This window comes from Tursiops truncatus, chromosome 4 (genome assembly GCF_011762595.2).
Source record: "Tursiops truncatus isolate mTurTru1 chromosome 4, mTurTru1.mat.Y, whole genome shotgun sequence".
In the NCBI taxonomy this organism is placed as follows: Eukaryota; Metazoa; Chordata; class Mammalia; order Artiodactyla; family Delphinidae; genus Tursiops; species Tursiops truncatus.
In genome coordinates this window covers 89,020,827-89,034,201 of record NC_047037.1, presented here as the reverse complement: position 1 = coordinate 89,034,201, position 13,375 = coordinate 89,020,827, and the positions used below count along the sequence as shown (strand labels likewise).

At 40.7% G+C, this 13,375-nt stretch overlaps 2 protein-coding genes across 10 annotated transcripts in view; one reads left to right on the top strand and one right to left on the bottom strand.

Moving 5' to 3' along the window:
- HHLA2 (HHLA2 member of B7 family) overlaps window positions 1-7,715 on the top strand; it is a 160,482-nt gene extending 152,767 nt beyond the window's left edge. For 4 of the 9 annotated variants that reach the window (XM_073804258.1, XM_073804260.1, XM_073804256.1 and 1 more), the window contains 4 exons: window positions 249-566; window positions 3,122-3,250; window positions 5,822-5,880; window positions 6,668-7,715. In XM_073804258.1, the coding sequence (XP_073660359.1) occupies window positions 249-566; window positions 3,122-3,250; window positions 5,822-5,880; window positions 6,668-6,715 (554 nt within the window). In that variant the 3' untranslated portion in view covers window positions 6,716-7,715. Of the gene's footprint in view, window positions 1-248; window positions 567-3,121; window positions 3,251-3,850; window positions 5,881-6,667 lie in introns of those variants that run through there. The other 5 variants (XR_012331534.1, XR_012331532.1, XR_012331533.1 and 2 more) reach the window with 5 other exon arrangements.
- A 4,416-nt stretch (window positions 7,716-12,131) lies between these two features.
- MYH15 (myosin heavy chain 15) overlaps window positions 12,132-13,375 on the bottom strand; it is a 172,509-nt gene continuing 171,265 nt past the window's right edge. Inside the window, 1 exon segment of the mRNA XM_073804646.1 lies at window positions 12,132-12,417. Within this exon segment, the coding sequence (XP_073660747.1) occupies window positions 12,166-12,417 (252 nt within the window). The 3' untranslated portion in view covers window positions 12,132-12,165.

Below are 13,375 nucleotides of genomic sequence, written 5' to 3'. Positions count from 1 at the left end.
AGGCTGTAGGAGTTAAAAACCAGGTGTGTCACCTCCCTAGCTGGCCCAGGCTTAGGTCTCCTGAAGCCTAAGCTTAACCTTGGTGGGAGACTTTGAAATAGTAGTAGTAAAGCTTTTAATAAACTCCACAGTACAAATATTTCATTGCTTTCCAAAAGGTATTTTCAAAGATATTTCTAGGTGTAACTTAGAAAATTCATTTGAAAATTTTGTTTTCATTAATCTTTACTTTTCTATTCTGTTTTTAGATGGCCTTCGTAAAAATGAAAGGGAAAATGTTTCACTCTCGTGTAAACCTGAAAACAGTTTTTTCCTACCAAATGAAGATTTCAGGGTCACTTGGTCCAGGGTGGACAGTGGGAATTCTTTGGTCCTGGCTCACTTTCTGAACTCCTCACAAGAAACAATCATCAATGAACCCCTACTTTCACGGAACAAAATTCTGATAAACCTGCATGACTTCTCTTTGACTTTGAAGGATCTTCGTCTTTCAGACAGTGGAGAATACCTGTGCAACATTTCTTCAAGCAAATACACTTTACTCACCATCCAAACACTGTATGTAGGTAAGTTACAAGTAGGGTTGCATAATGGGTTTCGGGTACAGCATTAGAGATTGTGAACATCAAACAGGAAAATTAGGTTGCCATTTCAAGAATACCTTTGAATAGAATTTCTGAAAATACTGTTTACAGGGATACTTCCAGTCAAGACAATCTCCTTCCTTCAACCACAGGCAAGTCTTGCATTGAAAAAAAAGAAATTACTCCCAGAAGATTTCCTTTTTAGGGTTTCAGGGCTTCAGAAATGAAGAGGGAACCTATATGTTTTGTTACTCTGTGGGCTGAGCATCTTCAGTTCCTGTTACCACTGTGCCTCAGGGTCTGGGTTTGGGGAGTTGAAGCTGTGTAGGTACAGGAGGAAGTTAGAATTTGGACTCTGCTGGATGCTGGGGAAGCATGGTCTGTGAATCTGGTGAAAACAGTTACCAAAGGGCATTTGAAACATTACGTGTATGCCTGATTCGGCTCATTTTTTTCTTACCTCTATTGGTAGCTAACTGGTAAAACTCATTAATTAAAATATTTCTAGTCCAGTATCCATAGAGTCATAGACTGTGTACTCATGAAGTTGACTTTCAAGGTGGGCTGATCACCCTTACCCTTAAGTGATCAACTTGACATCATGGGAGACCACGGCACTCCTCTTTCTATTCTTTATTAAAATATGTCAGTGGAACGTATGTTTTAGAAATATTTTTATCATTATAGTTATGAAAATTAGGAGAAATAACAGATTTGAAGGTTTGGAGATTCTATGTAGTGCGTTTTGGAGATAAGAATACAGAGTTGTCCTTGGGTCAAGGACAACTTCAAATAGATAGAAACTTCAAGACACTGAGTGATAACACTCCCTTTGTAGAGTTGCTACTTTGAGGGTACTGAAAACTGAGATGCAGATGAAGCTCCTATTTTTCCCCAAAATAGGACTGTCACTTTTACATAAAATACAGTTAAGCTTTAATTCTATTTTCTTAACTGTTGGATTCATTTTGGAGTTTAGAAAAATAATCAGGAAGAAACAGTCTGAAGACCACATCTGGCCCATCTTTCTAATTAGAGGTCTAATTTTCAGTTTACACAAAGTGAAGCATCATGACCATTCCACCTCTGTCAAAGAAAAGCTTTTCAGAACCTCTCATTCTGAAGTAAAATACTGGTCAGTTGAGACTGCAAGAGGGTTTGCCCATACTTCCCCCCAGAAAGAGGTCTATAGCAGGAACTACCCCATCGGGGCAGGGAACAGGAGAAACACTCTTTCAAGGAAACTTGCTGTTCTGTACTGAACTGCAATTTTCTGCTTGCTGCCTTGCCCAGGAAATACTGCAGTATTTGAAAAGGAGGCCCAGATAGTGGGGCTTATGATTCCTAGAGTCTGGATCTTCTCTAGAAAGGTTGCACTGAATTGAATGAAATTAAATAATTCTTGCTAAATTTTGCTGCTGAATCAATATGTGATCTTGGACAAATCCCTTTACAGATGGGGGAACTGAGGGTCATGGATAAAGTAAGAAGCTATACATTGCAGAATTTTCTTCAGGAGGAAAAATATGCCTATGAAAACACTTTAGGAAGTCAACATTCCTACTTAATTACTCCTTCTCTACGTGGGTATAGAATTTCAGGATGACAAATGTGTGGAGAGATAAATGTTTTATTGGTTGTAAAACATTAAGTAAAAGTATATTCATAAAAACTGACATCCATTATATAGAGCTGTTCATTTTAAAGAAAAGCCATAATTATCTTCCCCCCTGAATTTGACCTCTGTTCTCTAATGCTTGCTCCTTACTCTTTGGTAGAACGTGGATTATAAGATTAGCTGGTTCTGACTTTGGTTACTCAAGGTCTCCAAGTTTCTGGCTTCTGAGTTCCCCACTTCCTTTAATACCAATTATAACAATGCTAGTTCCAACCAAGATGCTGAAAAGAGTTCTGGCTCCTCCAGTTATTCCTGAGGAGCTCCAAGCACTATCGGTTATCCTGGTGGTCACCTGTCACCTTTTACTCAAGATCATGGCTCCTACTCAACTCTTCTCATCCCCTCTGCACTGCTCATCTGTATTCCTCTAGGATCCTGCCTTGTCCAAGCCAAGGGTACACTGCAACCTCCCTTCATCTCCCAAGGAATACACTAGGCTGAGGCTAGTTTGTAGTCATAATTATTCCTTTGTAAAAGTGTGTTGATTATCTTATTACAGTAAAAAACAATAGAGACTTAAAATACATAGAAGACTCATTGTCTCTCAAGTTTTCAGACTTTTTCTCTCCTGACTCTCATCCCCACTAGGCCCCAAATTGGTTAATGTCACAGCTTTGGCAGGTTTCCCACAATAGACACATTGAGGTTGGGAGTTATTATTTATGCTCATGAACAACTCTGGTCCAGACAGGGCTGTTGTTCATATCTTTAATGGGTCTTTTCACTAGGAAGAGTTTTTTCACTAATATGAAATCTGTCTCCCATCCAGAACGCAGAAATAGCTAGTTATAAAATTAGTAAATATACTCTACTCACCGTCTATACATTTTCTTTTATTTTCTGGTAACTTTTCTTCCAGCTTATAGACTTTTTGTTGAAGCAAGTCAAGGAACAGTTGTCGGAATAATTTCAACATTGGTGGCAGTCATGGTGGCAATTTTGTTAACTCTAGCTGTTAAATCAAGAAGATGCATGTCTTCCGACACAGGTAATATCTCATGGAGGATTTGGTCTTGTGCCTGGGTGTTCAGGTAGAGGTGTATCAAACATACACCTGCAGCTGCACACCTACACTGCTGCTAGGCATGTAAATAGATCTGAATTTTCTGCAGAGCTGTTTTTAAACTTTTTCAAAAATTCTTTAAAAGGTGCCCACATTTCCACCTAACTATTTACTTCTAGGAAATTATCCTGAGTTAAATGGTCAGAGACACAGCAAGCTATATACAAGCACATCCATTGAATCACACTGCCAGTTTTTCATTGAATTTTTTTTTTTTTTTTTTTTTTTTTTTTTTTTTTTGGCGGCACGCGGGCCTCTCACTGTTGTGGCCCTCCCGCCGCGGAGCACAGGCTCCGGACGTGCAGGCTCAGCGGCCAAGGCCCACGGGCCCAGCCGCTCCGCGGCATGTGGGATCCTCCCGGACCGGGGCACGAACCCGCGTCCCCTGCATTGGCAGGCGGACCCCCAACCGCTGCGCCACCAGGGAAGCCCCATTGAATATTTTAATAATAACAGGAAATTGATTAAATGAATTGAAAGTCACGTGTTATTTAAGTTGTTTTATTTCTCTTTTTTCTACTAAAGAGAGAAAATTTAGATATGGCAGTAAAATAATACACAGGATGATCTGAATTATCTTGCATTGAAAAATAGCTGAAAAGAAGCCAAAACGTTCTTTGCCTTTGTAGAGAGGTACTACACATCTCTCCACCACACATCTGCCCAGGTACTTCTATTATGTCTGGACTTCCTTAAGTCCCTGGGCTCTGTTTTCGCTTTCTTTGAGTTTCGCCTACAGTTGCTACTGCTCAAAACAGCATTGTCCTTGATTGGCTATTTTATTTTAATCCTTGTTAAGTTTTTAAAAAAACTTTTTTCTAAGTTTTCTGCTAGAAAACTGTGTTACTTATAGCAGTTTAATTACTTGTAGTAATTTAACATGATACATTAAGATTCCATGGTCACAGGACTTCTAAAAAGACTTTGCTTTTATCAACAGAATTAGATCTATGAAAAGCTTGAATTTACTTATTTCCACATTTTACAGATCAGAAAACTAGAATCCAGAAAGTTAACACAAATTCTAAGTAGGTATGTGAAACAGACTTTTATAAGCACCACCTAAGATGACCCAGCTAACCAGTGGCAGAGGTAGATCTAGGGCCCAAGAAGCTCTCCCTCCTTTCATAATCTCTCCAAGAAAGCTCTGAGTGTCCTGGGAGGTTTAAATAGATCCCATGTCCCTTATTTTGATTGATATTTGCCTATTGCCCCCGCTGAAGTTAGGGTTATTTGATATAGCAGACACCATTATTGAAGGTAGGATTTTAAGGGTGATAGTGAGTGAGAATTTCACCAGTTGTAGCCCTGTGATTGTTTATACTAATAGGTCAGTCCCCTTACTTGTTGCTCCTCTTAGCTGCCAGAAGTAGAAAAAGATGGGAGGTTGCAGGTAGTCTAGTTTGTCCCCCACATGTAAACCCTAATATGATGATACTTGTGATTAGATAGGTTCCAATTATAGGAGAGGGGCCACTACATACTGCTCAAGAAGGATGGTTTAGTTTCTATATTGGAAATGTGCACAAGTCCAACACAAAGTACCTGGCACACTCAAAACTGGACAAAGGGGAGCACAGAAGATAGTGCATTCCCCCAGAACTTTGCTAGAAAACCTGAACTTGAAGGGACAAGAAGAAAGAGCAGTGCCCAAAACCTGCAAGGAGAGTCATGGAACAAGCTGTGTTGTGAGGGCGACCTTCACTCAGAGGACACAGATAGACTATAGGGAAGGAGCTAGAATAAGTACCTGATTTTGCCCTTCCCTCCCTTTGATCTCCACCCCAACTGGAAACCAGAGGGCAGAGAAGCCCTGCAGGTAGAACCCATCCAGGTCAGCTTCCCGTGGCAGAGAGCAGGATGGATCCTGATTCTGGAGGAGCAGTCAGGAGATATCAGAAAAAACCATGTTAGGGTATTGACCACTTAAAATAAAAAGAAGTTCCACAGTTCTGTAGTTAGGTGGGCTGAAAATATATTTCAAGCTGTTAAACTAAAAGTCACAAAACCTCCAGTTCCCAGGCTGTTGTTTCATATGTATGTTTTCTTTTTAAAGTCCCTTTTCTATTACTCTGTTTTAAAATGCCCTTAGTATAAATTATCCTAGATTTTAGCAAGACCCAGAAGGAAGGCCTTCCTTGAGAAATGACATTATGTCTCTTTTTCCTATCCATCACCACCTTGGCTATTTTCCATTGTTTATATCTGGTAGGAATCAGGCCAACAATCTTAAAGAGCCAGGAATTGCTGGCCTGGTTGAATTGCCTTTATCCCTGCTTTGGAGGACCCTGAAACAGCCATAAGAATTTACTGCTGTCTGTTTCTGATGAGGTATTTGTACATTAAATTCATTTTTAATGCTGTTTGTTGGAAAAAAGATTTGAAGAGGGGAGTAACTAACGTGCTTCTAATAATATAATTATACTGAGGAGGGAATAAGGGAGAATTTGGGTGTTTGCAAAGCCACGTTTTTTTAAGTTCTGTTTTTTCTTGTAGAGGAGCGTCCATCTACTGATCAGAGACCTAGACATGACGGTAATGAAGAAGAAAACGTGGTAAGGCATTTCCTTTATCAAACTATTTATAGTATAAGGATGCTACTGTAAAAGGTAATTGAAGTTTTGACTGATTCACACATCATCATGCAGGACTTTTACACAGAAAAAAAGGCAGGAGGGATTGCAGGATAATAGAATGGGGAAAAAAATACACTTAGGCTTTTCCCACTGTAATTAAACATGCTCTACTTGCTTAAATAAGTGTGTGCTCTTATCATCTCCAACTGTTATTTGTAAAGATGATTTCAAATGGCACTATGTACCAATATACTTATTATTCTGGTGGAAACATGGGATTGCATAGGAGTGGAAGGCAATACAGACAGATAAAGAAGAGAAAAGCAGACTATAATTTCTGCCCGGACTCAGACTGCTGACCTTCTACACTTTTCCAGTCACTTCTAGGTTCCTTCAGAACTTATAATTCACTTACGAATTATAGCGTGATTGCATACTTCCTTTTTGCTGCAAACCTTTTATTATTTATGAGTTCCATTAATCAGAGTAAATAACAGTAAAGAGTGGGGTAAACTTCTTTTTCTACTTGTTAAAATCTCAGGAACATCTAGCAGGAAAATTAAAATTAACTGATAAGACCCAGACTTCATAACTACTTATTTTATAACTGTCTCATGGATCTTGGATTACAGATGCAAACAGTAGCTTAAAGCTCCCTCCTTCCAAAAAACAAAACAAAACACTACCAGCATTTAAATACTTAAGATAAAAATGGTTATTCTGACATGAACAACGGTGATTTTGAGTCCATTTTTCTTGGTTCTAGGCTCTTTCAGAATATTCATTCAGTAAAGGAAGTGAAGACAGGAATTGACAACACAGCACAAACATCCTTAATATCCAGTGATCTCACCTCCCCTTTCTTCACTGCGATTCCAGCAATGGCTTGTCATGACCCAACAATTCTGCCATTGCAAAGACTTGTGATAGTGGAAAGAGAATAATTACCTTCTTTCTCACGCCCTAAGAATCATTCATTGACCCCCCTACATGCATCAAGATTATAAATGCCTGGATGCCAAGGGTTCCAGTTCAGCTTGGAAAAGAACTATCCCATTCATTTACATTCCTGCTGCAATCAGCCCAGGAGGCTACAGTGAGGTTTCCTCCAAGAACTCAGAAGAAATGAATCACTAAGAGATGATTCAAAATCTGATTAACTAATGATGGGTGAGTGGTAGAAGCAGAAGTCACTATAGTGAAAAGGTGAAAAACCAGAGCCTAGAAAACAGGCAATGGATTTGCTAAAGTATTGTACTCTAGTTTTATATGAATGGTTAATATCAGTTTAATCAACTAGATTTAGTATGGTGAGTCTTAGGAGCCCCAAAGAGTAAGAATGTCAGTATCTCTAAGACTACCCAGGGTGCAAAGGGCCCTATCAACTCAAGAATTGACATCTCTGGGGTTGGGTTGTACCCTTCAACACCAGGGTTTGCATAGCCGAGTGACCCTAGTTATGAAGATAATTTGATTTACTCTTTTGGCTCAGTTGTCATATTGTTAATCAGATTTCTAATAAATTTAGATTTTCATAAATTTTATGCAAGGAAAGAATGGATAATTCAGCTGACTAGATGATCTGTTCTCAATTTCATCATCAATATAAAAGAAAGAAAGCCAAACCAAGACTTTTGTTAACTTATTCAAGTTTTTAACCGTATAGCTTACAGGAGAAAACCAATCCTCAATTGTGTATTAATACTATCTGATCGAGAGAGAGGCATGGACATATATACACTACCAAATATAAAATAGATAGCTAGTGGGAAGCAGCCGCACAGCACAGGGGCTCGGGGCTTTGTGACCGCCTGGAGGGGTGGGATAGGGAGGGTGGGAGGGAGGGAGATGCAAGAGGGAAGAGATATGGGAACATATGTATAACTGATTCACTTTGTTATAAAGCAGAAACTAACACACGATTGTAAAGCAATCATACCCCAATAAAGATGTTAACAACAAAAAATACTACCTGATCCAATTTTCTTTATCAGCTGGACTTCTTTCACAATCTCCTACTTTGCACATAGCTCTGTTGACTTCAGGTATTTGCTACAATGTTGTGACCAGTGTTCATCACAAACGGTAAAGTATTAAGGACGCTTAAAGAAAAACTTTAGAAAAAAGCACATAAGACACTTGGTGAGGAGAAAGTGCTCAGAATTGCTCTAGTCTACTTACTTACGGTGATGAGGGTGATAAATTTAAAGACCAAAGCCAACACATTGAGGATGGTGGACAAGAAGGACTCTGTGTCCTTCAACGCCGCTGAGTCCCTGAATTAATCTTAGAGCCACCTGTGTGAAGCAGGTTGGATCAGAGAGGCAGACTGCTGAGAACGACAGAATAAGGATTTATTATAGAGATTCAACATTATAGAACTGTGGACACTGGTGAAGAAGTCTGCACCAGGCTGTCCCCTCTGCATCCGGTGCTGGGCCTGAGGTCGCTGTCGGTCAGTTGTGCCAGCGGTCAGGAAGGACAGCTGGACACGGACTGAGGATGGACTGGAATTTATAAGAACAAACTGGACCCCATGCAGTCTCTCAGGGCCTCCAAAGTCAACACTGTGAGTGACCTGTAAGATGATAAGCTGGCGCCCATTGCCATGGAGCTGCATACCTGCCGGGCGAGGATTCTGACAGGAGCTGAGAGAGCTGTGGGTCCACAGAGCTGTGGCCCATCCCAGCTAACTCACCTTTTTAGCCTGGAGTAATAGTTGCCAGCTATCACTGTGCCTGGGGCCATACAATGACCTTATGAGCACAGAAAGAACCCAGCTGTTCCTTCACTTCTTCCTCTCAAATCTGGTGCATATTTCTCTTGTGACCAACTTTAATCCAGAACCACACAGGAAACGTACCTCCAGCTTAGCCAAACTGGTACAATACAAAGACAGCATACCAGCTATCACTGATCTGAACATCTTGAGTGGGTGTTGTTTCAGTATTGCACAAGTATGTAGCCTACATGGTTGTCCAGCAGGAGGGTTTTACCTACAAGTGCAAAATGACCAACTATGACTATATGTAAATCACTATAGAATGCTAAGAAAAGCCTGTTGTCTCCCACCATTAGTGGCTAAAAATATAGACTCACGGATGTAGAAATAAGGCCAGCAGAGTTCACTAACTTCAGTAATAACCATTTACCAATATGCCTTAGTCCCCGTGGACCATAACATAGCTCATGTCTTCTGTGAATATTACTCATTAAGAAGCAATATGGACAAAGTATTTTTTTAACATCAGAATTTAAAAGATTCTTGCATCTATTTAATTTTTCATGGGAAATGTTTACTTGCCTCTGAGGAAAGTTAAAAAAAAAATCAAAAAAATCCCCACTACACTTGGAAGCAACAATATTCCCTTTTATTATTTCATTTTCTGATCACCTTGTTTAAACTACTTTTGACACAGCATAAACATGTTTTTTAAAATGTCTGTTTCACAAATGAGTGGATATATCAAAACAGAGACTTATAGATACAGAGAACAAACTAGTGGTCACCAGTAGCGGGAGGAGTAGAGGGAGGGGAAGGGGATTAAGAGGTACAAACTACTAGGTATAAAATAAATGAGGCACAAGGATGCAATGTACAGCACAAGGAATATAACCAACATTTTATAATAACTTTAAATGGAGTATAATTTACAAATGTCGACTCACTGTGTTGTACACCTGAAACTAATATAACGTTGTATATCAACTATACTTCAGTAAAAAAATTAAGTGTATGTTTCAAATGCAACTTAAGTTTCTGGCCATAAAACAGTACCTCCTTGTACTTCTCCAGCCTCTGTCCTTTATAAACAAGGACTGGTCATTCTTCATGAACCTGAAAAACAGAATATCAGCGTGTTCTGTGAGATTCCTGTGACTTTCATTAGTGCAACGCATACCAAGAACCAAACCCAGTGCTTTCCAGACATAAGCAGGACTTAGCCAACTCTTCATTAGCTTCAAAGGGAGGCAGGGAATTGAGGCAATTGTCTGCATCAGAGAAAGCAGACACCGGTAATTCACCGCAAGGGTGTGCTCGGTCACTCAATTTTTTGCTCGCCTTGCATTGCCAGCGAAGGCAGCACCCTCTATAGAAGACCCCATGAGGGAGACACTAGCCACATCACCGATTTGCTCCACAGACCTGATGCACAGTTCTATGAGAAAACCTTTTCCTTTGGTTTATGACAGTTGAAGGAATTTCAGGCTCTCCTCCTGTGAATGGAAAACAGTTAGTCATTGCACTGCCAAGGACGATTTTCCTATTCATCTCTGGCCTCTCAGAAGCAATTTCTGCTTCACTCATTTTATTCTTTGTTGGAAATAATCGTGACAAAGTCGAATGCATTACATCTGTTTCCGAGGCCCTTCGACCTCCTGCAGCTGAGTGCAATTGCCGCACGTGTGAAGTATTTCCCTAAACAAATCCATTACGTGGGGTTGCTGGGCAGGTTCTGCACAGAAGACCCCAATCTGAGGCCATAACACTTCTCAAACTGAGGCCAGAGTTCAAACCACTTAACTGGATCTCTCCATATAGGCCTTATCCCTGAGACAACTACTTGCTCATCGATAGGAAATTTCTGGAGTCTGCAAATGTCTCATATTTCTCATATTTGGAGCCAAATATATTCAATATAACCAACCAGTCTCTTCTTCAAAAGAGATCCTTCGCCCTCCCATAAGGTAGTATTTATTATTGGCTGCCCTATCTACTTATCTTGAACGGTTATTAGTAATTCATTTATAATAAATAAGAAAGACCAAGCATGTACCATGTTTTTAAAACTGAAATGATGGTGCCTGTGCTAAGTACTCTGTAGGCATTCTGTGGAGGGTATCCAACCCCCTTTAATTCTCTCCTTCTAAAGCCAGATCACACTTTAAAACTGTGTTTCTGGGAACAATCTCAATGAGGAAGCTTAGGCTACTCTAACTGCCACAATATGAAGTTTGTGTCCCCGCCCACAAAATTCATAGGTTGAAATCCTAACCCCCATGGTGATGGTAGTAGGAGATGGGGCCTTTGGGAAGTGATTAGGTCATGAGGGTTGAGTCCTTGTGACTGGGATTAATGCCCTTATGCAAAAAAGACCCCAGAGAGCTTCTTCCTTCTCTTTCTACCATGGGAGGTTACAGTGGGAAGAGGGCCGTCTACAGGGAAGTGGCCCTCACCAGATACCAAATCTGCCAGCACCATGACCTTGGACTTCCCAGCCTCCAGAACCATGAGAAATATTTGTAGTTTGTAAGCCATTCAGTCTCTGGTATTCTGTTATGGCAGCCTGAACAGACTAAGATAATGATGCTGCCAAGCCTACAGTTTAGTGCTGTCACTCTATCACTTTACCAGGAAAATTAGGGCACTGGCCCCTACTATTGGATCAGAACTAAAGTTTGGTGGACCAGAGATGTAGACAGTCCCTTTCTCTGTTTTAGGGAAGATAGCTAAAAAGCAGGACTCTTGCATTTGTTCTCATTCATGGCCTCAATTTTTTTTTTTTTTTTTTTTTTTTTTTTGCTGTACGCGGGCCTCTCACTGTTGTGGCCTCTCCCGTTGCGGAGCACAGGCTCCGGACGCACAGGCTCAGCGGCCATGGCTCATGGGCCCAGCCACTCTGTGGCATGTGGGATCCTCCCGGGCCAGGGCACGAACCCGTGTCCCCTGAATCGGCAGGAGGACTCTCAACCACTGCGCCACTGGGGAAGCCCCATGGCCTCAATTTTAAACGTGTCCCCCTGGGGTCTCCATATCAATATGATACAAAGTCACATACTTGCCCACAATAGAAGGAGTTCACTTAGAATTTCAAGCAGATCCATCTGTGCTTCTTTAATCATCTTTGCTCCCTGGACTTCTGACGGTTCTACCCACATGAATCTAGGCCCTGGAGCTCAGAGCCTGCACATTAACCTAGAATTAAGCATTTGAGAATCGTAAATACAGTGTGCATCCCACTCAAATGCTTAGTGCTTCATACTCCCTGGACAAGTAGAATTAATAAATATAGGAAAATTTTGTCAGAACCAGTTGTTTTTTTGTTTTTTTGTTTTTTTTTGCGGTACGCGGGCCTCTCACTGCTGTGGCCTCTCCTGTTGCGGAGCACAGGCTCCAGACGCGCAGGCTCAGTGGCCATGGCTCACGGGCCCAGCCACTCCGTGGCATGTGGGATCTTCCCGGACCGGGGCACGAACCCACGTCCCCTGCATCGGCAGGCAGACTCTCAACCACTGCGCCACCAGGGAAGCCCCAGAACCTGTTTATTGATGTAGTTTTTTAAAAGCCTTTAAGAGAGAAACAAGAAATTTCCATGTGATGACATGAACCTGAAACACAAATGCTTTAAAAGTTAGAGCAGAGCTGAATATCTGACGTACCTTTTCCCCAAACTCTTTTGCTTTAATCTTGAGCTTATTAACTTGAGATTCGGCTATCCCTGCCCTTTACTTAGCTTCATTCTACTCATGTTGCTGCTTCTTATACTTGGAAAGTTATGGACTAGCTTCTGCTTCCTGTAAAAATAAAAAATGAAAAAAAAAAGGAATCCCTGAGCCTACTAGTCATATTTTTGTTCTTCTCTGACGTTAGAAAGTTGAAAAATGTGTGAAAGGAATCTAAACTTCTGAGTATTGAATGGAATATCATATATTGGTATGATATATATGGATTCAGATTCCTAGCAGGCACCAGATCCATTTTATAACTGTTGTTCCCTGGAAATTTAGAACATGGTCAGCACTTTCCACAAACTGGATGTAGTCCAGCTTTCACAGATTTGGTATGTGATAGATTAACCACAGTTATTTGTTTTGTAATCAGTTTAACATCCTATTCTGGGTAGAGGGAGCTTGTCTTTACAATTATAAGGGTCAACAGGTAATTATTAGACATAGCAGTATTTTAGCCCAAAGCATTTAAATAATCAATTCAAAACCCTTCAAGATATATTATTATTAGGCATAAGCCAATATATATGGTGCTTATCAATTACATTCCATGGAGCTACGGCTACTAGCCAGGGTTGACAAGTACATTTCAAGAGATGGTAGTTTTGGCCACAGTTATGTCCAGGCGCATCAGATAAAAGGACTGTGGGCTGCATTTATGCTCAAGCAAGGTTTTAGAGTAAGGAAAGCCCTAGGGTGAGGAAGGTCTCAGGGTGATTACGCAACCAAAAATTTTCCATCTTTACATGATACCGTGCTGTTATTTGGCTCATTTTTTTGCAATGCACATGTTTGGGCATAACCACAAGGTCAAGGGAGAGAGCTCTGTCTCCCTGAAGGGAAAAGTTGCACAAATTTTAACGATAGGTAATAATTCTAGTATGAGAAAAAACAGAATGAGTGGACTAAGCTGAGCTGGTCCTCTCTGACAAGCTGCTCATCTAGCTTAGGGCCACATATCTCTATTAATCAAAAGTAAATGGGGGGGAGGGGAAGATGACGGAAGAGTACGACACGGAGATCA